This window comes from Miniopterus schreibersii, assembly GCF_964146895.1.
Source record: "Miniopterus schreibersii genome assembly, chromosome: 19".
NCBI lineage: Eukaryota > Metazoa > Chordata > Mammalia > Chiroptera > Miniopteridae > Miniopterus > Miniopterus schreibersii.
Genome location: NC_138119.1, coordinates 395,701 through 422,952, shown reverse-complemented (window position 1 = coordinate 422,952; position 27,252 = coordinate 395,701). Strand labels below are relative to the sequence as shown.

At 46.2% G+C, this 27,252-nt stretch overlaps 9 protein-coding genes and 1 pseudogene across 10 annotated transcripts in view; 5 read left to right on the top strand and 5 right to left on the bottom strand.

Annotated features, from left to right (window-relative positions):
- The window catches only part of LOC308548950 (histone H2B type 1-C/E/F/G/I), a 329,370-nt gene that overhangs the window by 36,161 nt on the left and 265,957 nt on the right, over positions 1–27,252 (bottom strand). The window lies entirely within an intron of this gene.
- On the bottom strand, positions 885–1,351 carry LOC308548945 (histone H2A type 1). The gene has a single exon (XM_081121124.1). The coding sequence runs from the start codon at positions 1,346–1,348 to the stop codon at positions 956–958; it is 393 nt and encodes a 130-aa protein (XP_080977250.1). The 5' UTR covers positions 1,349–1,351; the 3' UTR covers positions 885–955.
- Positions 1,629–27,252, top strand: part of LOC308548679 (histone H2B type 1-C/E/F/G/I) — a gene marked incomplete at its 5' end in the record, with an annotated part of 30,707 nt that continues 5,083 nt past the window's right edge. The window contains one exon of the mRNA XM_081120562.1: positions 1,629–2,017. Coding sequence (XP_080976688.1) covers positions 1,629–2,009 — 381 coding nt within the window. The 3' untranslated portion in view covers positions 2,010–2,017. The remainder of the gene's footprint in view (positions 2,018–27,252) is intronic.
- LOC308549041 (histone H2B type 1-C/E/F/G/I) lies at positions 5,067–5,659 on the bottom strand. Its single transcript, XM_081121272.1, has one exon. It carries the CDS (start codon positions 5,612–5,614, stop codon positions 5,234–5,236), a length of 381 nt encoding a protein of 126 aa, XP_080977398.1. The 5' UTR covers positions 5,615–5,659; the 3' UTR covers positions 5,067–5,233.
- On the top strand, positions 5,928–6,405 carry LOC308549028 (histone H2A type 1-D). Its single transcript, XM_081121260.1, has one exon. It carries the CDS (start codon positions 5,948–5,950, stop codon positions 6,338–6,340), a length of 393 nt encoding a protein of 130 aa, XP_080977386.1. The 5' UTR covers positions 5,928–5,947; the 3' UTR covers positions 6,341–6,405.
- Positions 9,906–10,466, top strand: LOC308549405 (histone H4). Its single transcript, XM_081121935.1, has one exon. The coding sequence runs from the start codon at positions 9,997–9,999 to the stop codon at positions 10,306–10,308; it is 312 nt and encodes a 103-aa protein (XP_080978061.1). The 5' UTR covers positions 9,906–9,996; the 3' UTR covers positions 10,309–10,466.
- LOC308549404 (histone H2B type 2-E pseudogene) lies at positions 10,823–13,744 on the bottom strand (annotated as a pseudogene). The gene has a single exon. The product of its transcript is annotated as a histone H2B type 2-E pseudogene (transcript).
- LOC308549242 (histone H3.1) lies at positions 14,897–15,365 on the top strand (the record flags this gene model as incomplete). The annotated part of the gene is made up of 1 exon (XM_081121695.1): positions 14,897–15,365. The coding sequence occupies one exon, from the start codon at positions 14,897–14,899 to the stop codon at positions 15,305–15,307; it is 411 nt and encodes a 136-aa protein (XP_080977821.1). The 3' UTR covers positions 15,308–15,365.
- On the bottom strand, positions 15,416–19,222 carry LOC308549240 (histone H1.3-like). Its single transcript, XM_081121693.1, has one exon. The coding sequence runs from the start codon at positions 19,166–19,168 to the stop codon at positions 18,509–18,511; it is 660 nt and encodes a 219-aa protein (XP_080977819.1). The 5' UTR covers positions 19,169–19,222; the 3' UTR covers positions 15,416–18,508.
- Positions 23,690–27,094, top strand: LOC308548841 (histone H4). The gene has a single exon (XM_081120960.1). It carries the CDS (start codon positions 23,713–23,715, stop codon positions 24,022–24,024), a length of 312 nt encoding a protein of 103 aa, XP_080977086.1. The 5' UTR covers positions 23,690–23,712; the 3' UTR covers positions 24,025–27,094.

Here is a 27,252-nt window from a genome sequence, read left to right as displayed (position 1 = left end):
TTTGAAAAAGCGCGCGCTAGTTGTGGTTGGCCGAGTGATATTTTTTTAGCTTCAACCAAGTTTAGGAAGGGTATTTTCACATCAATTTATTGATTTTTTCATAAGTAAACGTCGAGATTTTTCAATCCCGTGAACTTGGAGATTTTTTAGTTTTCTCTTTTCGTGTTTTTTCTAAATGCACCAAGTTAATTTGAATTAATTTCAGTTGTAACTACATTACCATATGTACTTCTCCCTAACATTCTCACATACAGCATTCCACTACGTTTAACACATTGAACTGAGTTTAGTGTAAAGTTTAAAAAATACTCAAATCTATAAAAGATGCAAATTCGCGCCTTTTTAAAGTAAAGCTTAACCCTGAGTTAATAAGTTCTGCCTAAGGGTATGAGGGGCGCCTGGGCTGGGTGGAGGCGGTGAAAGGACATCTGCAATAGTGGCAACAATAAAAGTTAAAAAGTGGACAAGACTACAGGGCATGAAGTATTGTTTCCCTAGGTATCATCCCTTAAGGCCCAGACGAATCGGAAACTGGAGGTGTTGCAGGTGATTTGTCCTATTAGGATGCAAAACGACTTAACAAGACTGAAGATTGTTTTATTGTTGCGGGTCATTAACTAGATTCCTATCTAAATACCCACCTTCGACGAAGCCTCGAAGTTTACCCTGTGTTTTGCTCCTGGTTAACCCTGAGGTACTGCTGCAGTGATCGCCTTAATTACCTGACATAAAATACCTGCAGTATTTACTTGACTGGTTACAACTTTTGCTTTTATTGTATCTTCCCCATGGATGGTTATGGGGTGTTCAAATACTGACATCAAATGACCAACTGGCAACTGTTTTCAAGTAGCTGCTAAAAGACAATGCAAGCCCTTTCAGTGGAAACGTGGGTGGCTCTGAAAAGAGCCTTTGGTGTAGAGTTATCCGAGTTGTGCCAAACGAATGCAGGCTTTTACTTGCCCTTGGCCTTGTGGTGGCTCTCGGTCTTCTTGGGCAGCAGCACGGCCTGGATGTTGGGCAGGACGCCGCCCTGCGCGATGGTGACCTTGCCCAGCAGCTTGTTGAGCTCCTCGTCGTTGCGGATGGCCAGCTGCAGGTGGCGCGGGATGATGCGCGTCTTCTTGTTGTCGCGGGCCGCGTTGCCCGCCAGCTCCAGGATCTCGGCCGTCAGGTACTCCAGCACGGCCGCCAGGTACACGGGCGCGCCCGCCCCGACCCGCTCCGCGTAGTTGCCCTTGCGCAGCAGGCGGTGCACGCGGCCCACGGGGAACTGCAGCCCGGCCCGCGAGGAGCGCGTCTTGGCCTTGGCGCGCGCCTTGCCGCCCTGCTTTCCGCGTCCAGACATGATGAGCTTACAAACCTGTGAGGAGGTAGGGCGCCGCGGTGGCACAATTTATAAACAGTTTCCGGCGCGAAAAAGCAGTTGTGTAATTGGTTAAAATTGCAGCTTCATCTTGCGTTCTGATTGGCCAAAGCTAATTTTTATGATGTTTCTCTGAATAGCCACCAATCAGACACCGGACATTAGGATATCACTTTATTTACATGCGAAGTTCTATATAAATAGGGCAGGTCTACAGCTTCTCTTACTATTTCTCCATTTCTTCCGACTTGGCATTTCTACCATGCCTGAGCCGGCCAAGTCCGCGCCCGCCCCGAAGAAGGGCTCCAAGAAGGCGGTGACCAAGGCGCAGAAGAAGGATGGCAAGAAGCGCAAGCGCAGCCGCAAGGAGAGCTACTCGGTCTATGTGTACAAGGTGCTGAAGCAGGTGCACCCCGACACCGGCATCTCGTCCAAGGCCATGGGCATCATGAACTCCTTCGTCAACGACATCTTCGAGCGCATCGCGGGCGAGGCCTCGCGCCTGGCGCATTACAACAAGCGCTCGACCATCACGTCGCGGGAGATCCAGACGGCCGTGCGCCTGCTGCTGCCCGGCGAGCTGGCCAAGCACGCCGTGTCTGAGGGCACCAAGGCTGTCACCAAGTACACCAGCTCCAAGTAGACGTGCAAGTAAGCGCCCGACTCCTAACCCCAAAGGCTCTTTTCAGAGCCACTCATGTTTTCACCTAAAGAGCTGTGCACTGACATTCTGGGGGTCAATGAGCATTAATGCTAACACTCAGGACGGCCTCACCGAGTTCTGGAGTGGTAGGAGCACTGCTTGTGCTCTTGACAATCGTGCCCCGGACAGGGGTCCCAGGACTAAGTGACCATGAACTGAAACCCAGAGGTCACTCACCCATCCCTTTGAGCTGCTAGGTTTTTTTTCCTTTTTTCTTTTTAATGTTTCTGCAGGGCCTGTGCTGGCTGGAGGCGATGCTTTATGAAGCTTCTAAATAGACCGGTTCCTTTTCTATGTTAAGGTTCATCTCGTAGCACCTAAGGGGTCACAGCAAGTTTTGAAAATCCCTCTCTAAAAGGGGAACATCCTCTAGGTGTCCCTGTGGCTTTCTGCCCCGCATTTCTTTGTGTGGATCTAATTACTTTCCCTATCCCCAGCCCTTTGCCTGGGGCCTTTAGAGTCCTAGGTAAGCGTTTTATCTAAACCTTGACACATAACCCCAAAGGTTTTCAGACCCACTTGCATTCTCATCAAAAGAGTTGAATGCATTTCTCTTCCTCTAAGCACAATGTAACACCTGAATTTGCTGAGCCATTGTCCTTTCCAGAAAGGCATCTGTAGGGAGGCCCAGGTACTCAGTACTAGGCCCTGTTTCTCTGCCTCAAGTACTCCCTGGACCTTTGCATCTTCTCTAATAAAGAGGCTGGAATTGTGCACACACTTCATTTACAGTCAACTCTAGGCAAAGCTAGGGGGGCTGGAATGGGAGTTTACAGAGAGACCTCTAGTTTCCTTCTGCATCAGCTCTGATCTTACCTCCCACTGCAACAATTGGTTCCAGTTCCCAGCTTTGGCCTTTCCCCCCAAGTCTGGATTCTACACTTCCAGCATCAGCGTTATAAGCCCCCCCTTCTGAGATCTGAGCCTTGTCTCCACCAGCACACCCCTCCAGGTTTCTAGATTTTAATAACTAACATATGTGTGTTTGTGTGTGTATGCTCTGAACCCTGCTTTTTCTCCTGCCTCCTTCAGTCTCTGGAACACAAGTTCTGCTTTTACTTTTCAGCATTCCCACACCTGTGTGGTATTAAGTTATCTTTGTAAAAATAACCAATAGTTTTCTGTTCTACTCACTGGACATTGACACCAAGGTGCCAAGCCTCCCTTGATTTAAAAGGTTATTTCTACTTTACATCTTAAAGAATTTGTCCATGGTGCTCCTGTCAGCACCAGGCACTTTGAAAATCATATAAGACATTTCTTTTCCACTCAAGGAATGCACAGACTCAGGAGCGTTTATCACCATCAGCTCTCCCAGGTAGGTAAAGCACTTATTCCTGGACACAGAGTGAATGAAGTACAGGCTACAGGCTCCTCCTAGCCTAGCCAAGCTTCCTTTTTGGCTGACTCAGGGCACAGGAAAAAGATGAATTGAAATATAAAAAGATCAGATGTAGCCTAATGCTGGGGTGAGGCAAACATCCATGTAAAGTTGCTTTCTAAAGTGCTAATCTATAAATTTCGATAAAAGTGTTTTTTGAATCCTATGTGGAGATCTTTGGGAGACCATAACATCAGAAGACATTTGTTGGAATTTGAGTTCTGCCAGGTAAATGAACTTTGGTTCCCACACCCTCTGTTTTTTACTTATAAAATGAAAATATTTCTAAATATTACTAAAATCAACACATGTAAGGATTATAATAAATTTAAATAATTTAGGGGGATGTTTAATTCATGAAGTTCTTTATGGACATTTTATCACTCTTCTTATACTTTACCTATAATGAAGCCCAGCTTTTTGAAGTAGTATTATAATCAGAAGTAGTAATAATTCTGCAGTGAGTGGAGGAAGTGCTTCTCCATGACATTAGACATTCTGCTGTTATAATCAGACATTGCAGACATTAACAAAAAAGAAAACGTAAATTGCTGCTGTTAAAATTAGAGCAATTTCAAAATTATGTAAGCCTGAAATGTTTAGAATTTACATGCATCTATATTGATATTTATATTTACACATTTAAATTTAACTATGTAGTTAATCTTTAAAACATCACTGAAAACATTAGGCAATAATTATTAAACATATGTACATGTATGAATTTTCAACTGCTACTCTGAATTATCAAAAACTTGGCAAAATACACATTTAAAATGTTATATTTCTGTAGCCCAGCTAAAATCAAGGTATCAGAGGGTTCTGTCTCTGGGGTTCTAAAAGAGAAACTGTTTGCTTGTCTTTTCCAGCTCTTGGAGGCCTTCCTCTTTCCTTAGGTCGACTCCTTTCCTCTATTTTCAAAGCCAGAGATCCCTGGCCAAGTCCTCTTCGTGCTGCCATCTGTCTGGTTCTGTGTTCTGACTCCCTCTCATTGTTAAGAACCTCTGTGGTTATATTGGGTTCACTTGGATAATCTCATTTTAAATTCAAGTGATTAGCAACCTGTTTCAGCTGCAATTTAAGTGCCATTTGTCATAATCGAATGTAACATGGAGTCCAGAAATTAGGAGTTAGATTAATTGGGGTGGCATTATTCTGCCTACGACACTAAATTACAGCAGTTAGAATTTGAAGAACAGGTATATACAGTCCTTCCTGCTAAGGGTGAGTGGGGTGGGTAACATGTAGATATTGTAAACAATTTCAGGGAATCCCTGTACTCCTAACCTGGAACCCATCAACTCTCCTTTCAACTTTCATGCAAATTCACTGTCCAGCTCCTGTTGTGTTTAGAAATTATGCTGCTTTAAGGAAATACATCCACTAGAACTGGAATTATAAAGCCCTTTTTCTTACCAAGAAGTATTAGCAAACTTAAGTAATCTGCTTTTCATGGGACAATGTGTAAGACACAGAACATCAGTTTATACAGCACCTCTGTACTTCAGCCAGCTTTATGGCCAAAGTGAGCAGTGGAAGCAAGAAAAAGCAATTCTACCACCAACCCAGTTAAATACCCATCTTATTTTCAACCAAACGTCTGTATGTTCCAAGGTGCAAGCACCACACGGCAGCAAAATATTTTAATAAAGATAACCAAAACGAACACAGCTTGGCTTTGTATTTGACAGTCACAGTACCTGGTAAGGTCATTACAACTCTTAAGCTGATAAAGTGGGTGGCTCTGAAAAGAGCCTTTGGGTTTGACACTCGCTGAAGCACACTACTTGGAGCTGGTGTACTTGGTGACGGCCTTGGTGCCCTCGGACACGGCGTGCTTGGCCAGCTCGCCGGGCAGCAGCAGGCGCACGGCCGTCTGGATCTCCCGCGACGTGATGGTCGAGCGCTTGTTGTAATGCGCCAGGCGCGACGCCTCGCCCGCGATGCGCTCGAAGATGTCGTTGACGAAGGAGTTCATGATGCCCATGGCCTTGGACGAGATGCCGGTGTCGGGGTGCACCTGCTTCAGCACCTTGTACACGTAGACCGAGTAGCTCTCCTTGCGGCTGCGCTTGCGCTTCTTGCCGTCCTTCTTCTGCGCCTTGGTCACCGCCTTCTTGGAGCCCTTCTTCGGGGCGGGCGCGGACTTGGCCGGCTCGGGCATTTCAAAGGAAAGATGAAACCAACAAAGAAGAAAGGGAAGTTGTAAAATGTCGCCGCGGGTCTACAGCGTCATCTTTTATAGATGCTCTATGCAAATAAGGGACTCAAGAATATCCAGATCTGATTTGATAATGTGTCAGTGACGAGTCTATGTAAATTTACTTGCATCACATCTCCTTTCCTATTGGTTGGCGGTGTCAGAAATAATTTTTGACCAATCCCATCTCGCGCTTAACAATTCCACCCAGGACTATAACTAGCGTCATGTTGCTCCCTTCAGGACATTTCTTTCATTTCTTTTCCTGTGGCTGATCTCCCGTTTCTACTACTCAGCATGTCTGGACGCGGAAAGCAGGGCGGCAAGGCGCGCGCCAAGGCCAAGACGCGCTCCTCGCGGGCCGGGCTGCAGTTCCCCGTGGGCCGCGTGCACCGCCTGCTGCGCAAGGGCAACTACTCGGAGCGGGTCGGGGCGGGCGCGCCCGTGTACCTGGCGGCCGTGCTGGAGTACCTGACGGCCGAGATCCTGGAGCTGGCGGGCAACGCGGCCCGCGACAACAAGAAGACGCGCATCATCCCGCGCCACCTGCAGCTGGCCATCCGCAACGACGAGGAGCTCAACAAGCTGCTGGGCAAGGTCACCATCGCGCAGGGCGGCGTCCTGCCCAACATCCAGGCCGTGCTGCTGCCCAAGAAGACCGAGAGCCACCACAAGGCCAAGGGCAAGTAAAAGCCTGCATTCGTTTGGCACAACTCGGATAACTCTAAACCAAAGGCTCTTTTCAGAGCCACCCACGTTTTCCTTGAAAGGGCTTGCATTTTCCTTATTTTAGCAACTATTTAAAAATTACCTTTACAGTTATTCCCATCCGTTTGATAACTACAATATGAACGAAGTTGGCTTCAGCCAAGTAAAGGATAGAGGCACTTTGTACCAAGCAATTAACGGTGGTCAGCGCAGCAGGCCCTCTGGGTCTAAAGTGAAGCTCTTAGAACTCTTAACAGTCCCCATTAAGGAAGTAGGGAGCCGCCCACTGTTTCTGAAAAGGTGAAATGCCTAAGGCTAGAAGACGTATTTAAATCTACATGCCTCTTAACAGCCGGTTGGTAAGGTTTTATATACCTGCCACAAAGAAGTCAGTTTACTTTAAACCGTTCCTCACACTTTATAACCAAATGTATTAAAGGAAAATTCATGAAACTAGGTTTCTGACAGCCTCTTGTACTGAAGGCCATTCAATCCTGTGCCAGGACATAAGTTAGGACTCTTAAGTGACATAATGGTAGGAATTGAGACCATGTCTCAACATGTTTAAATTGTTCTGTGAATATGTGCACTATGTAAACATATGTACATAATAATATATACACTATATTCCAGTAAACTTGCTGTCAGTCTAAACTGAAAAAAAGAAATGGTAGAACAAAGGAAGGATAGCTGACCAATCACATGTCAGGGCGGGCTTTTTAAATTTTACTGATGGCAGCATTCCTAATGAAAATTTTTAAGTCCGTTGGTTAAACCAATTAGATTACAGTGCAGGACCTGGGAACCAGATTGACCTGTTCCTCTAAGGCCAGAAACCACAGCAGTCCTCTTAGCCAATTTCCTTTCCTCTGTTACCTCTTGGCTCAGACCAAGGCTATTGTTACCCCTGAACTTAACTAGGCTCATTTCAAACCCATTTAAGTAATATGCAACCTTATACTCTTATTTAGTATGAAAGAATTGTACTTATAATCATTGGTATCCAAGTGTAGGGAGATCAAATGAAATGAATATCTTAATTTACTGTCTCTAATTTACTGTCTAGGCTTTAGTAGTTTTTGTGCATTTAGCTTTTGACAGCTATCAAAATGTAAAATTCACAATAATATATACCAAGCCTCAAAAATATAGCAGGTGTTTCTAAAATATAATTTATTGTTAAGGGAACTATCATGGAGGTAAACAGTTCAAAAGAGTATAGGAGATTATCAAGATTATATATACATGAAAGTGATAGAAACCAGAATAGTCACCCCAAAATATGCCTCTTTGACAAAAATTATTTTCAGCTATAGGCAGTTAGGAAGCAGCAATTGTAGGAAAAGCTCTTTTCCCTCCCCTTTTTCTGCCTAAAGTCAGGATATAAACTCCGGAGGCCACTGACTCTTATCAGTGACTTTTAACAGCCCACAGGCACACAAATCTGCAAATGAAGCTGACTCTTAGTTTCTTCCCATATATTTTACCTGCCCAGTTTGCCACCCTTAGGAAGCCTAAAACTGTATCCTTTCTCCTGTTGTTTCTCTACAACTCTACTGTACTTTGTTGAAGATGCTATATAAACTGGAGCTTTAAACCACTTCTATGAATTAATTGTTCCTGGGTCTCTCCCATGTATATATAAATATAGATATTAATAAACTTCTGTTTGTTTTTTTCTTGCTAATCTGTGTTATGTGTACAGGGTCCCCAGTCAAGAACCAAGATGAAGAAACAAAACAAAACAAAACATAAACCAAGATGGATTTTACTATTTTCAAAAGGAAAAATCATGATTCAACAAATACGAAATGACCCCATGGCAAAGAATTTATCTAACTTATCAGTTAGTGAAGCAATGGGAAAACTCTATGATAGGTTCAAAGAACATTTAACAAATTAGGGTATTTATTAAAATTTAACAAAAAAATGTTAGGATAGTATTGTTGAATTAGGCTAAAAGAAAGTTAACGTCCAAAAGAATATAAATCTTTGGAGTTATAGCTGTTCCACTGGGCAAAAATTATTAGCATCTCCACCATATAAAGCCCTGCAAGTTAACAAGTAACTTCACTAAGTTTGGTAACTTTAATCAATAGTAATCAGTGAGGCAAAGTTCATAGGAACCTTGTCTGGCCTTCACCTTTTATAATATAGGACATCATGGCCTATGCTTTTTCTTTACCTTCAAGTTTCAGACAATTTTTCTCACACTGTGAAACCTTAGTAGAGAAAAATAAGTACATAGAGCCTGGATGAAAAATAACTATAAAACTTTATAGGGTAACTATATGAAAGCAAATGAACACAGGTCCAGGTTGCAAAATACCAGATTGAGAGATTTAAGGATACTGGGGAGAAAATCAATCCATGGGACATGAAGATTAATTTTCTCAGGTAATTACTGTTTTCCACCTAAGAAATGTCCAAACCTGTAGAAAAATTTATAGAGGACATGTGCCGGGAAGCAAGTTCTCAAATGCTCTCAAGACTAACAGTTTTGCAGTGTTTTTTATTGTTGTTTCTGCATCTGGAATTAAGGAAACCTGAGGAAGATTACATAAAGATGGGAGAAAACAAGGCCTGGATCGGATGTTTTCAAAAGTTAAGATTATATGCTGCCTGGAGGATGGTTAAACCTCAAGAGGCCTGGGGAAAAAAGAGGGGGGTAGTTGTGGCCTTTCAAAGTGTGTTAGCCTAGGCATAAGGCTTGCTTAGGGCAAAGATAACCTTTAGAAGTTATATGCCTGAGGCGTGTCTTCCCACCAAGACCTGCCCAGTTAAAAATGTATGATCAGATTACCTTAGGAGGTTACTTTTCATAGAACCTCTTTTCTTCTCATTGGCTGTGTTGAATATTTGACCTAAATTTTACCTTTTGATTGTCAAAACACCTTTGAGATGTTGAGATGAATATTTCCATTTCACAGGTGAAATTAAAGTGAAAATAAGAGAAGACATGTCACAAAACAGGTCTTGGACCTAGAAGGTGGGGGCATAGGAAGTGCTGAGGCCCAAGCAGTGGGGTCAAGCTTCCCAAGGACAAGCACCCAAAGACTGGCCCTCCTGTTGCCCAGGGGTTTCAGCTCTTCCTCGCTCTCTAAAGCCATTTACCAAAGTCACTAGCTACTTTTCCTTCATTTAAAGTGTTCAAAGATGCCACTCAGGCAAGAGAAAAGCCTGGGACTGATTCACATTTGAGATCTGCGCTTAAAATAGGAGACAATGTATAATTTCGGTTAAAAATTTCGTTAATACCTTCCCCACGGTAAGGATCCTAATAATTAAAAATAGAAAAACATGTTAGTTTGATATAGGTACAATTATTTCAGTATGTTGATACACAGCAGAATTTTTTATTTTACTTTTACTTTTTATTTTTTTCAGAATTTTTAAAATGTTCTTCAACAGGGCTTTTGAAACGAATCCGGGAACCGAGCAGGGGCTCACAAAGCTGCCTTTGTCTCCTCGGGCTCCGCCCCACAGCCTTGCAGACGCGCGTGGGCGGCGACGAACCCCCCGGCCCAGCCCATGCTCTCTTTGTAGCGTAAGAAAGGTACAGGCAGGATTAGAAATAAGAATTTCGGCTTTTTTTCAACCCAGGTGAACTGGTAATTTGTTGTTTCTCGGTAGTAATCATGTCTGGTCGCGGCAAAGGCGGGAAGGGCCTCGGGAAGGGCGGCGCCAAGCGCCACCGCAAGGTGCTGCGCGACAACATCCAGGGCATCACCAAGCCCGCCATCCGGCGCCTGGCGCGGCGCGGCGGCGTCAAGCGCATCTCCGGGCTCATCTACGAGGAGACCCGCGGGGTGCTCAAGGTGTTCCTGGAGAACGTGATCCGCGACGCCGTCACCTACACGGAGCACGCCAAGCGCAAGACGGTCACGGCCATGGACGTGGTCTACGCGCTCAAGCGCCAGGGCCGCACCCTCTACGGCTTCGGCGGCTGAGCCCGCGTCCACCAGCCGCGTCTGTGCCCCCCAAAGGCCCTTCTCAGGGCCGCCCACGTCCTCGGGAAGAGCTCTGGCGGTTCTGCGGACACGGTTTCTTGTGTTTGGTGTCAGCTGGGCCTTCACCTTTAGCAGTAGCTTCAGGCACCTGGTGGTGGGTGGTGGCTCCTCCAGGACGGGCCTCAGCCAGTCTGAGCGCGGGGACAAAGGAGCAGCTACGCCCCGGGCGCATCAGGAGGGAGAGGTGGCCCGGGGGTGGGGGAGGTGCCGGGGCGCAGGCAAGATTAAGAAAGCGAACGGGATGGGAAGAGAAAGACAGCAAACGGGGGAAGCCAAATTGAATAAAATAAAAATTGCCAGCGGGAGGCTGGGTGTTTAATCCTAAACATTTGCCCGGGGCGACATCAGGACGGACCCGCACACTTTGGGCTCCGAGTGCGCCGGGCTCCTCGCAGTCCTCGCGCGGTCCTCGCCCTCCCCAAGCCCCGGGCGCTGCATTTCAGTGGCGCTGGGCTTTGTTCTTTTCCGTTTCCAGGCCCGACCCTCCCTAAGCCCGAGGCTAAGCAGTTTGTCCATTAGCTCTGACCCAGGAGTCAGGGTTCTAACTCGGCGTCTAACTCTCCCCGGGCCCCGAGGCCTCACCTCGCTTTCTGGACGAGGAGCTCCCTCCTGCGGTCCCTGGCTCTCGGCCCCTCCGCCTCCTTCCGCCTTTCTGCGCTTAAATCAGCCTGCTGCAAAGCGTGAGGTTTATTTTTTTCCTGTTTTTATTTTGGACAATCCAAACACCATAGACTGGTTGGCTTAAACAACAAACATTTATTTTTCACAGTTTTGGACACTGAGACTTCCACACTCAAGGCGACGACGCATTCAGTATCTGAGGGCCCAGTTCCTGGTTCATGGACTGCTGACTTCTCGCTGCGCCCTCATAAGACAAAAACAAGGGGCCAAAGAGCTTTCTGGGGTCTTTTTAAAAGGGCATTAATGGCACTAATCCCACTAATCTTTTACAAAGGGCTCCTCCAGCCGCAAGGTCTAATCACCTCCCAAGGGCCCCACCTCCTAACACCATCACACGAGGGGTATTTCAAAACGGGAATGGGGGTGGGTGGGTACAGAATTGATATCAAATGGGATACTACAGAGCCCTGCTGAAGAAAGAAAACTACCCCCGTCTGCACTCAGGATTACCTTGGCTCAGTTCTTGGGTCCCCTTTCTATTCCAGGAGACTTCATCTAGTCTCATCACTTCTGTGTTCTGTGAAATAGTTTATGTTGAACAGGGGAACGCCATGACCTAGCTGCCAGCATTAGGTCAGCTTGTAGTTACTTGAAAGCTGTGGTATGGATGCATGCATGAATTTTCTACCAAGTCCGCAGACACACACCCGCCCCTCTGCCCCACGGGAGTGCTGCCAGGACTGATTTCCCTCCTAGGATTCTTTCAGGTGCCGAGGCCTGAATCTGCATGGCAGTTTTCCTCCAGAAGATCTGAGATGATTCAGGAGAGGCAATCAAGACCGAGGAAGGCTCTGGGTTTTCACCCAGGGTGGTGGCGGGTGTAACTAAAATGAGCAACAAGGCTACCAACTAAAGAAGCCAGGCTGACCCTAACAGAAACTAGTGTACCTATTGTTGGAACAGCCACCCTGCCCATTCACTTAGGAAATCTACATCCACACACCTCTCTACAATCTAATTTGCTCGCTGATGTACCCCAATGCCGACAACCGTATCTGACAACTCACTTAGGGTCACTAAATATCTCCTGAAGGGACAGTAGCTGAGGATGACATAAGACAACCACCATTCCAACCAGGACCACATTTGCTCCTCTACCCATCCAGGTTGCAGCTCTGAATTCTCCTTGTCAGTTTTGATTAAGCTGGGCTAGGAACTGTCTTCATTCCCCAAGAAACCTTGGAAGACAGTTATCAGGTGAGAACTAGAGCTCAAAAACTAGGAGACACCAGCTAAAGCTAACATATTGAGGCCAAAATCAGCCCTTCCTTGAAAGAATATGAGAAAAAATCCAATGGCAGAGGCATCTGTGAATATCTCTGTAGATGAGAATAAGCTGTTTCTTGATTAGCCAACTTCAAGTGAACTCACAGGTGAGTTGAGGTCTGATGTACTGGAACCCGTAACTGGGCCAGGGACATCCTTGCTTAAAAACCTTCTGTGGCTACAATAACTGACTAGGCCAACCCCACATGTCCAAGACTAGCAGGAAAGGCCTAACCTACCTACCTCACCTCCTGCCACCTGCCTAGAAGTCTTTATGTGCCTGCGTATATATACTACCCAGTTCACTCTGCTATTGGGGGGCACATTTGAAGTAATCATAGAGATAATTCATGGCTTTAAAATACAAAATGCCTATCTGTTTTAAGAATAGAAAAAAATACTGGTCTTGAACTGTGACTATTTAAGTTTAAAGCAAATAACTTCATGTTGTTAAAAGCATGCAATTAAAGGTAGTTACTCTTAGCAAGCCAAAGTCCCTGAAATGGTAATGAAATTCTATTTATTTCACCTGAGGTACTAAAGTACTGATATTTTGGCTTCTCTGAACATTTTCATTCATAATCCAGCCAGTTCAACCAATAGTTACTGAATGCCCACGGGTGGGGTATTGAGCCGTGTGAGGAACACAAGAGGACACAATGTCATATAACCACATCATAGTAAAATGTGGTTATATGACATTGTGTCCTAGCAAAGAACCCAAGTACAAAATTATTTTGGATAATTTTGAGAATAAAGGTTTTGGTTAAAACATAAAAACCAGAATACTACAACATTTTCAGGCTATAGCACAATAGCTCCTACTGCACACAATTATTTCAAATTCTTTGCTGCACTAATAAAAGCTCACAATGAAGTCATCATATTATACTTACATTTTAAAGAGGGTTGTCTATATAAAAAAAAACAACCATGTTTCTTAAAATCTTGATATTACAGCTCTCAAGATGCAAAAGTGAGTGGCTCTGAAAAGAGCCTTTGGGTTTCATAGTGGCGGAAGCACATCACTTGGAGCTGGTGTACTTGGTGACGGCCTTGGTGCCCTCGGACACGGCGTGCTTGGCCAGCTCGCCGGGCAGCAGCAGGCGCACGGCCGTCTGGATCTCCCGCGACGTGATGGTCGAGCGCTTGTTGTAATGCGCCAGGCGCGACGCCTCGCCCGCGATGCGCTCGAAGATGTCGTTGACGAAGGAGTTCATGATGCCCATGGCCTTGGACGAGATGCCGGTGTCGGGGTGCACCTGCTTCAGCACCTTGTACACGTAGATGGAGTAGCTCTCCTTGCGGCCGCGCTTGCGCTTCTTGCCGTCCTTCTTCTGCGCCTTGGTCACCGCCTTCTTGGAGCCCTTCTTCGGGGCGGGCGCGGACTTGGCCGGCTCAGGCATGGTAGGAATTACAAGGGCAAAAAAAGGGGGAGACTAACAGACACAGAACAAAGGGAAAATCCCGGGTATTTATAGCACCTATATGCAAAGACTCACAAATCTAAACTCTGATTGGACCAAATCTGGCCAATATATTGACAGTATATATATTAGGTATTCCCAAACTCCTTTTCTATTGGATGAAAACAAATACTTCCAGGGAATCCGATAAACAAAATCAGTGTTTAGAAAATGTCCTGATAAAACATGTTTTAATTTTTTGAAAATAAGTGGAAAGCCAAGGAAGAAAATCCTGTCATCTAGCCGAGTCCAGCCCTGAGCACAGGTCCCTAGGCTTCGTCACCAGCTGTGCAGGACACCCCAGGTCTGTCGCCAGAAGCACTTGAAGGAAATGTCACCGAGGACTGGGTCGCTGCCATCTGTTCGAAGGTTGCGCATTGCAAACGCTTTTTTAACGATTCCTTTTTACAGCCCAGCTGACATTTTAAATGCATCCCGATCAAAAGGCAGAGTTCAATTTCCATTTTGAGTCAAACCCGCATTGAAAGCGCCAGGGATTCCAGGAAATCGGAAATCTGCGTGCACCCTGAATGACGCAAAATTCGCGTCTCAGCGGTTTTTGAGCATGAACTAGGAATTTCCTGAAAATACAGTGAAACCTCTCGTGAGAGGCTCCGGCGATGGATTTTTAAATAGGGAGAAAGGGCGGGTAAAAAGAGCTGGATGAAAACGGGTTAACTGTGCACAAAATGGCGGGCGTTGTTTTTTTTTTTGGGGGGGGGGTAGTGTTTGGTTTTTTGTTTTCAAAAAAGACCCCACGAATTTAAAGCACTGTCTCTTTCAAACACATTTTTTTCCCAAGCAGGAGAAAAGCTTAGGAATATTAAACGTGTCTGTGGGTCACGCTTTTGTGGATGCAGAAAAATGATACATAAAACCTATAACTAAGGGAACGGTTTTATTTAAGGGGCTGCGATGACGTCGGCAACTTCAAAGTAACCAATCAGAGGCTTGCACCAAACGGAGGCAGCCACCCTAATACGCTCCGAGCACTTCCGGAATTTAGATCGAGGCGCCCGACGGGAACTGCCAACAATCCAATCAGAGCAATTCTGTTCCTGTATAAATAGAGCGTCCAGACCTTCACTCCAGTCCACTTACTTTGTAGCTAAGCCATGGCTCGGACCAAGCAGACGGCGCGCAAGTCCACGGGCGGGAAGGCGCCGCGCAAGCAGCTGGCCACCAAGGCGGCCCGCAAGAGCGCGCCGGCCACGGGCGGCGTGAAGAAGCCGCACCGCTACCGGCCCGGCACGGTGGCGCTGCGCGAGATCCGCCGCTACCAGAAGTCCACGGAGCTGCTGATCCGCAAGCTGCCCTTCCAGCGCCTGGTGCGCGAGATCGCGCAGGACTTCAAGACCGACCTGCGCTTCCAGAGCTCGGCCGTCATGGCGCTGCAGGAGGCGTGCGAGGCCTACCTGGTGGGGCTCTTCGAGGACACCAACCTGTGCGCCATCCACGCCAAGCGCGTCACCATCATGCCCAAGGACATCCAGCTCGCTCGCCGCATTCGCGGGGAGAGGGCGTAAATTGTCGTTACTAGCGAACGTTAACAGTGAACCCAAAGGCTCTTTTCAGAGCCACTTACAGTTTTAGTTGAAGACCTGTGAGCAAAGGAGATGAACCTGTCCCCAAAACAAGGCGGTGAGGGGGAGGGTAGTAGGTAGGGCAGCTGCATGGGAGTGGCCCTGGGGCCGCCCACCCACCTCGCTTCACCCGAGCGCACCACGTACTGCGTTCTCCAGCCAGGCCTTGGTCTGGAGCAGCAGCCCTAGTGGAGTGCGCGGCTCTGATAGTGATGCAGCTGCGCACAGCACTACAGCACCAAATGAGGCGTGGAGTGGTAGCTAAAGTCCTACCAGGAGTTCGGAGCTTGTTGCCCCTAATTACTGCAAGCTCATTGTGCAGAATATCTGCACCCTGCTAAAGCTGAATAACCCTTTTTGCTGGAAATCCTCAGTGAGACAGCATGGTTACATAGCTCTGTACATGGGATAAGGTTGCATAGGGCTAACCACACATGCCCAGATTAGAGCATGTAAAGCTGGTGAGGACTGATTAAGGCCTGCACTGTAGCCTAGTTAACAGTATTTTGCCAAAGTCAATCGCCTGGTTTTAATATATAGGATGTCACCATTAGGGAACATTGGGTTCAATGGACTTAATTTGAAACTAGCAAAGCTGTACCAGTTCTTTAGCAGCTGCTACCTTGTATTGCTTAGGTTTCTATGACTTGCTGAACAAATGTTTTTTCATATAAACTGCAGGGAGAGGGGTGGGCTTTGTTCTGGGTATTCTAGTGGTGACATCCATTTGGCTGAGGTTTCATTTATGTTGGTATATAATTTTGTAGATATTGCTGTTCCTACCAAAAAGTAAACTTCGTTTCAAAGGTTGAGATCTGTAATCTCAAATTTTCTGATGGGTTCTTGGCTGAGTTAATAATCCATGGTGTTTAGAACAGTGTGCTTGGTGCATCATAAACGTACAATGTTAAGGGACAAAAACCAAAGGCCCAAAATGGCATCACTGGTGCTAAAAGCCCAAGATACCAAACCTGCATTTAGTATCTGATCTAATTGCACTTTCAATCCCACCCAGAAGCATAATTTCAATCAACCAGCCTGAAATTTTCTGGTCAAAGCACCAGTAAGGTGATTCTGTTCAGTTCATCTTTCTAAACTAGCTTTCTTAACTGTAAAACAAGCATTTCAACTATACCTAATGCAAGTGCTTTATAGTGAGGCAGTCCTAGAAGTGCTTTGGAAACTGTAAGGGACTAGAGATAGTGTATACTCATTTTGAACAATCATTGAATGTCAAATTCCCCTATAACTTTTATTACTCATCCCTCTTCATCAAAAGCCTAACTCTCTCATTCTGGTTATTAAACACCTCACAGCTGTTTTCCCACCTATTCTACTCCATGCAATCTCTAATTTTAAAAAAGATTATTTTGAGTAACTACTTTACATTCCCCCAATTACCCAGGTCTTCTTTCTTAAGCAAGCCACTCTCCCGTGGAAGGAGGCAGAAATTGTGAGATGCAGCTGTGACTGGGAAAAATTGAACTCCTGGTTAGAAAAGGTAGAAAGATACAGGCTACAGGCTTACATGCCCTCCCTTTTAAAAATAAGTTTAAATAGTAAAATGTAAGAAATTATTATCCAATAGGGGGTGCTGTAAACAAAGAATAAGGTGAAGAGACATTCCAGTCACAAGATACTTGTGCCCCCTGGCAGTGGGCTCAGGAGCTTGTGACCTGTTTTTACTGTGGACTCACTCTATGGATAGTCTGAGGCCTACATCCACCTTTTCAAATGGATGTTTAAGATACTTAATGCATACAGAATAAGAAAATCAGCAAGATTAAAATTGAATGTATTTGAGTTTATAAAACACTGTGTGTCATTAGTAACATCAAATAACAAGAAGCAGCAAGGGATAGAATATCAGTTTCAATATTCTCAGTAACCACAGTGATACCAAGAAAAACCTATGATTGCCCTTGTTGAATAAGTCACAGGTACTGCAAAATCCATTGTGATTAATTGCTTACATGCATAGTTGAAAGAAATGCTAAATTACATTTAGTTTTTGAAAATAGTTTCTCCCCATCCACGTTTACAGCCCCAAATGGTCTGTAGAACTCAGATTTTGTCAGATTTGCCAGTAAACTTAAGTGGGCTTCCCTGAAATAAAATAAAAACCTCAGTCCCAGAGATGAAGTGGGAATGGTGAGACATGCAAGTGAACACTTCTTCTGAGAGCCCCTCTTGTGCCCTAGTCACCCCAATTCCAGGAGCTCCCTGCCAGCCACGCTGCCTTCCAAAACGTTTTTGTTTTTTCCCCCTCCGAATTCATTGTCTGCTCAGCAGGCAACTATGGCTCCCTAGATCCTTGCAACACTCAGTGGGGAAGGAATCAGGCTAAGTGGGCCCAATACAAACCACCAGAGTGGGGTGGTTTACACTTTCACGGTCCCTTAGCCTCGGGGTGGCAGCTCAATTATCTGCAGAATAACAAGAGCTTGCATACTCCCGGCCAAGAGAACTTTACTGACCTCAAGGAAAAGAATCTAAGCTTTGCAGCGGCCTCTGAATATACACAAGACAGTATATCTCAGCCTCGAACTGGTGCTCTCCAGCCCATGCCCGTGAGTCCACCAGTACGTTGATTAGCTCCCAATACCCTCTGCAAACCAACAGAAAAGGAAAGTTTAGGAAACATCGAGGCTGGAACAACCCTCTCCTCAGGTTGGCTTCTTACAAGTTACACTTTTTCTCTTTAACGTGTCGGGGCGCCGGAAGTAAGGCGGCAGGACGTGCGCCAAGGCGCCACCTGCAGCTGGCCGGCCGCAGTGACCCGCGCTCCACACGCTGCTGGGGCCGTTTGACCGCAGCCCAGGGCGGTGTCCTACCCAAGACCAACCCCATGGCCTAGGGAAGGTGAAGGTTAGACCACTATCCCTGCGCCAGAAGCCAAAGGCTGTCCAGAAACACCAGATTTTAAGAGGACTATGACCACGATCATGTAGGATTTCTGGAAACCCAACCGCCCATGGTCATCTTCCTCCCCTCCCCCTTCCCTCACCCGACCCCCCGCTTAAGTGAATCGGTAACTCTATGGAAAACACTTTTTCTATGCGGTTACGCTCTTTTTCCTGAAATTAGTGGGTGGCTCTGAAAAGAGCCTTTGAGATTTTCAAAGCAGGACCTCCCGCTGTAACCTTACTTCTTCCTAGGCGCAGCCTTCTTCGCCTTCGTAACTTTCGGTTTGGCAGCTTTAGGCTTCGCCGCCTTGGGCTTAGGGGCTTTGGCCTTAGCTGGACTCTTAGCCGCCTTCTTGGGCTTGGCTGCTTTCGGCTTTTTCGGACTCTTGGCCGCTTTCTTGGCTCCTGCAGCCGCCGCCGGCTTCTTCTTCGGGGTCTTCTTGGCGCTCTTCTTGGGGGTGGCGGCCCCCGCAGCCTTCTTGGCCTTCTTGGCGGCGCCCGCGGGCTTCCTGGGCTTGGCCGCGCCCGCCTTCTTGGCCTTGGGCTTGGCGTCGCCGGAGGCCGCCTTCTTGTTGAGCTTGAAGGAGCCCGAGGCGCCGGTGCCCTTGGTCTGCACCAGGGTGCCCTTGCTCACCAGGCTCCTGAGGCCCAGCTTGATGCGGCTGTTGTTCTTCTCCACGTCGTAGCCCGCGGCCGCCAGCGCCTTCTTGAGCGCGGCCAGCGACACGCCGCTGCGCTCCTTGGACGCGGCCACGGCCTTGGTGATGAGCTCGGACACCGGCGGCCCGGACGCCTTGCGCTTGGCGGCCGACGCGCCGGCTTTCTTCGCCTTCTTCTTAACAGGTGTTTTCTCCGTAGGGGCGGGAGTAGCAGGAGCCACTGGAGCGGTCTCCGACATTTTTCAGTTTTGCCAGAAAAGACAAAAAAAAAAAAAAAAGACTTGAACTGTCAGAGCGGCGAGGCCCTGCGCGGGCGGCGGGGTTTATATAGCGAGGCGCTGGGTGGTGATTGGCTGCCGGCTCCGTGCGCCGCGCTGCCCAGAGGCTCCTCCGCGCCGCCGGGAGGCTGTGTTTCTTGTCCCTTAAAAAAGAAGAAAAATATAAGAAATCTGTGCACGAAATAATTAGAGATTTGGGGGAAACGGATCCGACAGTCTTCAGGCTTCCTTCCTGCCTTCTTTCCCGAGCCTAGTTTCACAGCTGGCACCCTGAAACTTTCCTGATTCCCCCAACTCGCTTTAAAACTTAGGTCAAACTCAGACAACTTTCAGATTTTCCTTAAAAATGCGACTTCTCTCTGTTTCCTTTGCAAATATTTTTTCCAGGACATAGTTCTGCACATTCTTTTCTTTGCAACTTTGTGTAAATAAACTGATCTCTACTCAAATATACAAGGAAAATCGGTTTTTTCGCAGGAGCAATAGCACAGCTCGCTTGCAAGTTGTTTGCCCTGAGCACTGGGAATTGGCGGTGGGGGAGAAAAGTCTGCGTACACGATGGGCAACTAACTATATTAGAAAATATATATATATTTTTAAGTATTTGAGTGACCACTGTGTAAACTGGGTTTGATCGTAGTATTTTTGCAAGAATGGGGCTCCATGCGTGCATTTTTTAAATAACCAGTTCTAACTAGTCACCAACCTTCTCTTTAAAAGGAGCCCAACTGATTCTTCAGACCTAGAGTGGGCATGAGAGGTCAACCACCCTCCCCACAAAGAAGAAAGGGCGAGTAACGATGCAACAGAATAACAGTGCCCCATCAGTTTACCAGCTGTGAGCTGAAGAACACTGCAAGATCACCTACTTTTCATCTCATCCCCTTAAACTTGTAAATTCCTTAATGACAGACACTCTATCCATCAGATTCCCCCCTCCAAAATTTAGCATAGAGTTTTGTACCTATTTCCTACATTTCAAGATGATATTTAAAATACAAAATTGATTTGACCTTTTTTATCATTGCAAGTTGGCACACAGAGGATTAGAAAGAAACATTTGGCATTTAAATCACTGTGTGAATTTTCATATTTCTCCCTGGGCTTTTTACTAACAAAATGTGAACTAGGCTGTCACAACCTAAATCAATCAGCAGAACATGTCCACCTAAGGACCTGAACAAACATTTCATCGCAAGCATGACTGACTCCCACTCCATCTCTTTGTTTGAAACACAGCAGAGCTAATAGAATTCAGCAAATATTGGATAACTAAGCACAAATTAATATTACCCACTGAATATTCAGGTACTGAAATTAAACTTCATGTTTGTCAAAAGAAATAAACAAGAAAAGTATTTGGGTGTTATGTTTCTTCTAATAAATGCCTGGATCTCCAAAAGTCTAGTTATTCTGGCTTAGATTCTGCATGGTTTGAGAACTTTCTCATGTAAATCCAAAGTAAAATAACCAACTTCAAAGGTGTCCCAGTTAACTAATTTCATAAAAATCACTTAACTTGTTTTAAAATAGTCATTTATTGGCAGGCACTGACTGGAACCAAGTCTCTGGGGCTTGAGACAATGTTATACAAATACTGTGTATAAAGAAGTAGGCTTATAGGATTGGATCTTCCCCACTCTCATTCTTCCTAGGCAGGGATTTCATGGGTCTCTACAGGAAGGGGCTGTTATCCTCAGTAGTATCATTACCAATAGCAGTGATCACATTCTATAGGCCCTTTCCCTTTTCATCCTAGAGCCTAATATTATCTAGACCTAAAGATACAATTAAAATTCAGATTTCTAAAAGTTTACAATTTGGGTCATCATTGTAGTCATACTATCGTTGAAAATTGTGTGAATTTTTCCCTAAATTACATACACTAGATATAAGATGGGTGGGAGCCTGTCCTAGAGCAGATGTCCCTATCTCATTCACGTGTCCTTCCTGAAGGGCAATCATTGAGATAATTGCTTTCACCAGAAGAGTTCTTCTTTCATGTTTATAGGAGGGTGGGGCTGTGCTACACACAGTTACTGTTATTGCTTGAGACTCAGGCACTTCTATCTGGGACTGAATGGAGCGTGGACGGGGTTCTCGAAAGCTGGATTATGCCCCATGGGACTGGAAACTGGAAAACTTTTCCCTATTACTTTGGTAACACACCAAAAAAATGTGCTTTTGCTTTTGAACTCTAAATCCGTATGTATCTTAAAAGAGTGGATTTTCCACTATGCTAAGATGTGACCCATTTACTGTATAGACGTATAAAGTAACCAAGTGAAACTACAGATAAATGATGGATACCTCGCTCATGAATTTGTGTTCTCTCAGTTGTGGTGGTAAATCCCCCCCCCCCCCCCAGATGACTGTGAGAGTTACAGGTAGTGCTCACAGGTCAATGCACAGGGGCTGTGCTACGTGTTCCAGAATTCAGTGACCTGCAAATGTTTAAGGGGAAAGGTGACTTCATTAACTAAAGATCAAAAAAGGCAAAGAAAATAGAAGGGCTGCATAGCAGCCAGGGCATTGTATTCAAATAGAACATGTTCCGAAGGACCCTGAGGAAACACATCTATTTTAATTTCCTATCAGATGGTCTCACCTGAGGGCACTCTCCCACTTAAAACTCCACTCCAAGCACAACTATATCTCACTCATTTTACTTCCTAAAAAGGACATGACTCCCAAACTTGCCATTTCCTTCTTACGTGTCTCTATCTGTAATATCTGGTTCACACAGAAGTTGGCTAATTTCTAGCACCCTTCAAAAATACTCCAATATTCACTTCATCTCAAGTACCCACCCTCTTCCCTTTCCCAGTCTGCACTAGATCTTCAGAAGAAATTCTCTACTCCAGCACAGCCCAACAGAGCTTACGGCAATGACGGAAGTGTCTGTAGATGTACTGTTTAATAGACAGCCACTACCTGCATGTGACTGTTAGGTCTTACCTGTGACTCAATAACATAAGAAGTTAATTTTTAATTTTATTTAAGTTTAATTCATTTACATTTAAATAAGCACTTGTGGCTAGTGGCTAATGTAGGACAGCACCACTTTCAACAGCTCTTCACAAACTTGAATTCACATATTACGCATTTGGAGATCTTGTTAAAAATGCCATTATCAGTTCAGTCAATTTAGGGTTGGGCCTGAAGTTCCCTAAGTCTGACAAGCTCCCAGGTGAAGCTAATGTTGCAATCACACAACTGCTCCCACCCATCACTACCAGTCAGAAGCAGGAGCCTGGTGAGTTGATTCAGGCTGACCCCTCACACTGAGTTTTTTTCTCTCGCCTGTCCTTGACTGTTTCTTTAAAAGAATGTGTTTGTCATTGTAAATCTGGAATTCGTACACTATTCTAGGCATATAGTAGACTCTGAGTTACTGAATCAATCAATCAATCAATCAATGATTGTTTCCTGATTTCTCAAAAAGGAGAGTGTGGGAGATCACAGTGTCTATGTCAGCTTAAATCTGTGTCTAAGTCTCAGCTTAGAGGAAATGATTAATTTTCTGACTGCCTGTATGATGGCACCCACAGAGAAGGGGTTTTTGCAGATCGCCTCTGTGGTACATAGAAGGTGCTCAGTGTGAATGTGAACAAACGTTGGCATTTGTCTAAACAAATGGAGCCATCACCTGTGTATAGAACATCACTTCTGTTACTTTGTACTTGGACAGTATTTCAGTGTTTATTGGTGTTATTTTTGTTAACTTTTATTCACCATGACATACCTTCTGTTCTTTAATGGCATATAGATCAGTGGTCAGTGGCAAGGTCTTAAGAGCCCAGAATCACAGGCCTCAGTTCTAACCCGGTAGCACCACATTTTAGAACAGCATTGGCTCTCCCAGCCTGGGATTCTTCCTTTATAAAAAAAATAAAATAAAATCACTACCTACTTTTTTCCGTTCATCTTCAGTCCCCTCTATACCCTTCTCCACCTACCCTCCCTCCCCCAGCAAGAATTCTTCTCCTTTACAATGCAAAGAGTACTTTACAAATTTGGGAGCAAAAAGTGGAAATGCAATTAACATCGATCCCCTTCCTAGAGGCTCCCCCTTAGGAAGACTGAAAACGATGTGGATCATTATGCTCCGCAGACGAGAACGTTACACGTTCGGCCAAATTCAATAAGTATTGCTAGAGCTGTAAAAACCACTATTGATATTTTTTAAAGAATCCTCGCATTAAAAAATTAATGCATTTTGGTATTTCTCTCCCGTTTGTCGATCAGTGTAGCGTTATGGCCTCTTTCTTATGGACGGTCACGGTGGTGAGGACACTTGCACAATGCCAATTATTGCGACAAGGCGCAGGCACCGGTCTCGAGCCCACAGAAGCCCGCGGCTCCAGGCCCCCGGACCCGGACGGCGCCGGCGCGGAGCGCTTTCCCCGCCCCCGCCGCCCAGCTTCCGGGAGCGCGCGAGGCTATATAAGGGGCTGCAGCGAGCGCGCCGGCCGCAGGGTCTGACCGGCCGGTGGCTCTTTACCATGTCTGGTCGCGGCAAAGGCGGGAAGGGCCTCGGGAAGGGCGGCGCCAAGCGCCACCGCAAGGTGCTGCGCGACAACATCCAGGGCATCACCAAGCCCGCCATCCGGCGCCTGGCGCGGCGCGGCGGCGTCAAGCGCATCTCCGGGCTCATCTACGAGGAGACCCGCGGGGTGCTCAAGGTGTTCCTGGAGAACGTGATCCGCGACGCCGTCACCTACACGGAGCACGCCAAGCGCAAGACGGTCACGGCCATGGACGTGGTCTACGCGCTCAAGCGCCAGGGCCGCACCCTCTACGGCTTCGGCGGCTGAGCCGCCCCGCAGCCCGCGCCCCCAGCTCGTCCCCAAAAGGCCCTTCTCAGGGCCACCCACCTGCTCGCACGAAGGGCTGTTAGTAACAACCAAGCCTGAAGGTAATACTCTATATTTGGGTCGGTGTTCCGCTGTAATTCCAACTTTTAACAAAATGAAGTCGCTTCTTTGCAAAGTCCCGTCTCGTCTCGGCGCCATTTGGGGCGGTCCTGGCCTAAGATGGCGGCTCTCAAGTGAACCCAAAGAACAAAGCAAATTGGGGGTGGGGGGTCCTCGTTCGGAAACTCCCTGGTTTCGTGACCACCTGGGTCTCGTTGCCTTTGGGGCGGCAGCAGTTCTCTAATTTAAATGCGCCTCACTGGTTGCAGGTTCCCGGGAGCATTAAGATTCACTTTCCCAGAAGGTCCCGCCGACCCAGCACCTTGCGGCCTGTAGGCGGCGCTCCTGCTTAACCTCCCTGCGGGAAACCAGGGTAGCTGTGGACAGAGGCTAGAAACTCAAAATCAAAAGTGGAAAAGACAGTTAATTGTTTTCTTACTCGGTGCCTTCCTGAGGATGTGGAACTCTAGCATCACTTAGGTCACCGCTTATCTTACTGCTTTATTTCCAGAATTTTGGTAATTAAATGCTTCTTCATGTGTTGTGTCAACCTACAGCCTTCCCACCTGTGACCCTGCCTGCAGCCTCTCCTCCATTTCTCTGCCAGGCAGAAGAGGTAGCCTTTAGGCGATCCCATGCTCACCCTCCCACCTGTGATCTAAATCCTTCCCCTACCTGAAGACTTCCATGTATGCCACTTAAACCCACAGTGAAAACACCCAGGATACCAGGGGCAGCTTCAGTCTGTACCTGTTACATCTTAGCGTAGTTGTTAATGGAGGTACCTTCCACTATCAGTAACTTACTTGGTTGGACAATAAATTAGTTGGTCATCTTATTCTAACTACAAGGATATCCCACCTTAAAGTTTTCATATTCTCTCTGCTGGCTCCTTCCCTTCCATGTGTATAAAATTTCCTTCTTCCCTTCTGGCTGCTTCGGCTGGTCTAATATCAAAATCACATGAGACAGATTAACAGGAGAAAAACAATTTTAATTTTGTACATACAGAAGCATCCAAAAGTATGACTCAAAGGCAGTCAGGCAATTGAGGCTGGTCTGCCATCCAGAGCTAAAGAATGGGAGGGTGACTGGGGCACCAAACGGGAGGAGGCAATTCACGGGAAGAGCTAATGGTTGGTACTCAGGTCATTCAGATAAAAGTTAACTCTGTTAATAGCTCTCTTTTTGGCACAGGCCTGCTGTCTAAATGCTTTTAGGCATACAAGTTTATTCTGAGTCTGCTGGGTCTTTGCCTTCGGATCAAAATAAGTCACATGCCAAATAGTACATTTTGGGGTGGCCTGTTCTGCTCCCCTTCAGTTTTATGTCAGTTTAATTCTCAGGCCCAGCCAAGAACACTAAGAGGTAGAGGTAAAATCTGACTTCCCTGCAAAGGCTATAGAACATCAAAAATATCCCACCACCACCACAGGAAGAGAGCATGGAAAGCATTGTTCACTGTTATCCCCCGTCTTTGCAGAAAAGGGGCACCACATGCTCCTTGGAGCTAGTTTCCCTGGCTTCAAACCTCAGCTCCACTGTGTGGGCCTGGACAAATTACTTATACACCCTGGGCCTTGGTATCATTCCTTAAAGTAATAATACTTCAATGTCTGTCTCTTAGGGTTGCTTTGAATATTAAATAAGTTTAATATGTGCACAGTTGTACCTCTGAACTGTCTACTCTCTTACTCTTATTAAACTAGCACAGAAGAAAAAACCTACACATTAGACCATCTTCTCTAAAGGCCTAGTACCATGCAATAAATGAATGATTCGTGTTACCTGTTTCTAGCCTTTCAGATAGAAAATAAATTATGCAGCTTTGATGGGGCCTTTCCACCTTTACTTCGAGATCAGAAAAGACGAGAAAGGACATTTCTGATGTCTGTCCCCACACCAGCTGTACAGCCTTTATAGATCCGATGGCAACTGAACTGTCGATTCAATATTTCCTCCAGTGTTGGAGAAAGACCAGTTAGCAGAGCAGCCTGGCAGCAGTTTTTCTCTTAACCAGCCATCAATACTTTTCTCGGAAGTATACCAACAAATTTACCTCCACTATAGTTCTTTGTGGCAGAACAAATAACTATATAATGCAAACTTGGTATCAAACTTGCTTGTTTGAATCTGGGACCCTATAATTGTATTAAAATACAAATAATGTGTATTTTAAATCTATAACTTTTAGTAAATAGCATTTTCTCAGATGTCAGGCATGACGTGCATATGATAAACTTCAATCTCCTATTAAAAATAGTTCTCAAAAACTGAAAAAATTGAAAAATACTTTTCTCAATCATTAAATAAAAATGCAAATTAATTGGCTGATACATCAATATGAAGACATACTTTATAAAATTTTATAAACATATTGGAATGTCTAAATGGTCCACAATAAAAAACGGGGAAACGAATCTAACTAATTACAGCAGGCAAGAGTTAGGGAAATAAGCTGGGAGTCGAGGGGAATGGGGTGGGCCAGACTCCGGAGAGCCTGTGACCGCAGGAGGGGTCTGGTCCTCCACAAATGCAAAGTGAGTGCCTAGGGTCTCAGAACTAGGACACCCGAGTTAGGACACTGGCCTCAGTCTAGTTAACGTTAATTTACAAACTTCTTGCCTCAGGTTGAGGGAGGGACCCGGCCTGAGAACAGAAATCACCAAGTCCCAGTTAGTAACATTTAAACAGTAAGAATTAGCGCCCAGCGGTTCCTGGCAATTCTTAATCGAGCTGGGCTCCTGTGGGCGGTGGCAGCACCTAGCAGACTCATAATTTACACGCGTATTTACGGAATCCCACCCCCACCACCAGATTAAAACCGGCGCACCTGCTCTTCCAGGGCCCTCGCCAACCACGTTCCTTAGAGTTCTTTCACTGCGGACACGGAACGAGCGGGGTCCCTGCGAAGAGCTCAGGACCGCAGAGCTTTCTCTCCTCTGTTGAGGGTTCAGCTCTCCCAGGGATACCCCCCCACACCCTCACTCCACTCGGGTTTCGTTTCTTATTCCTGTCGCCCCCACCCCCACCCAAGTCCGCGCGCCATCCCGATTGGCCCTGGGCGCCGCCACTCCGGGTCCCTGCGCGCTGACTGGCGGCGGCCAGGCCTGGAGGAGCCACCCGCCC

Bases quoted from the DNA above. Each gene is read 5' to 3' on its own strand.
- LOC308548945 (XM_081121124.1), bottom strand. From the start codon at position 1,348: ATGTCTGGACGCGGAAAGCAGGGCGGCAAGGCGCGCGCCAAGGCCAAG.
- LOC308549041 (XM_081121272.1), bottom strand. From the start codon at position 5,614: ATGCCCGAGCCGGCCAAGTCCGCGCCCGCCCCGAAGAAGGGCTCCAAG.
- LOC308549028 (XM_081121260.1), top strand. From the start codon at position 5,948: ATGTCTGGACGCGGAAAGCAGGGCGGCAAGGCGCGCGCCAAGGCCAAG.
- LOC308549405 (XM_081121935.1), top strand. From the start codon at position 9,997: ATGTCTGGTCGCGGCAAAGGCGGGAAGGGCCTCGGGAAGGGCGGCGCC.
- LOC308549240 (XM_081121693.1), bottom strand. From the start codon at position 19,168: ATGTCGGAGACCGCTCCAGTGGCTCCTGCTACTCCCGCCCCTACGGAG.
- LOC308548841 (XM_081120960.1), top strand. From the start codon at position 23,713: ATGTCTGGTCGCGGCAAAGGCGGGAAGGGCCTCGGGAAGGGCGGCGCC.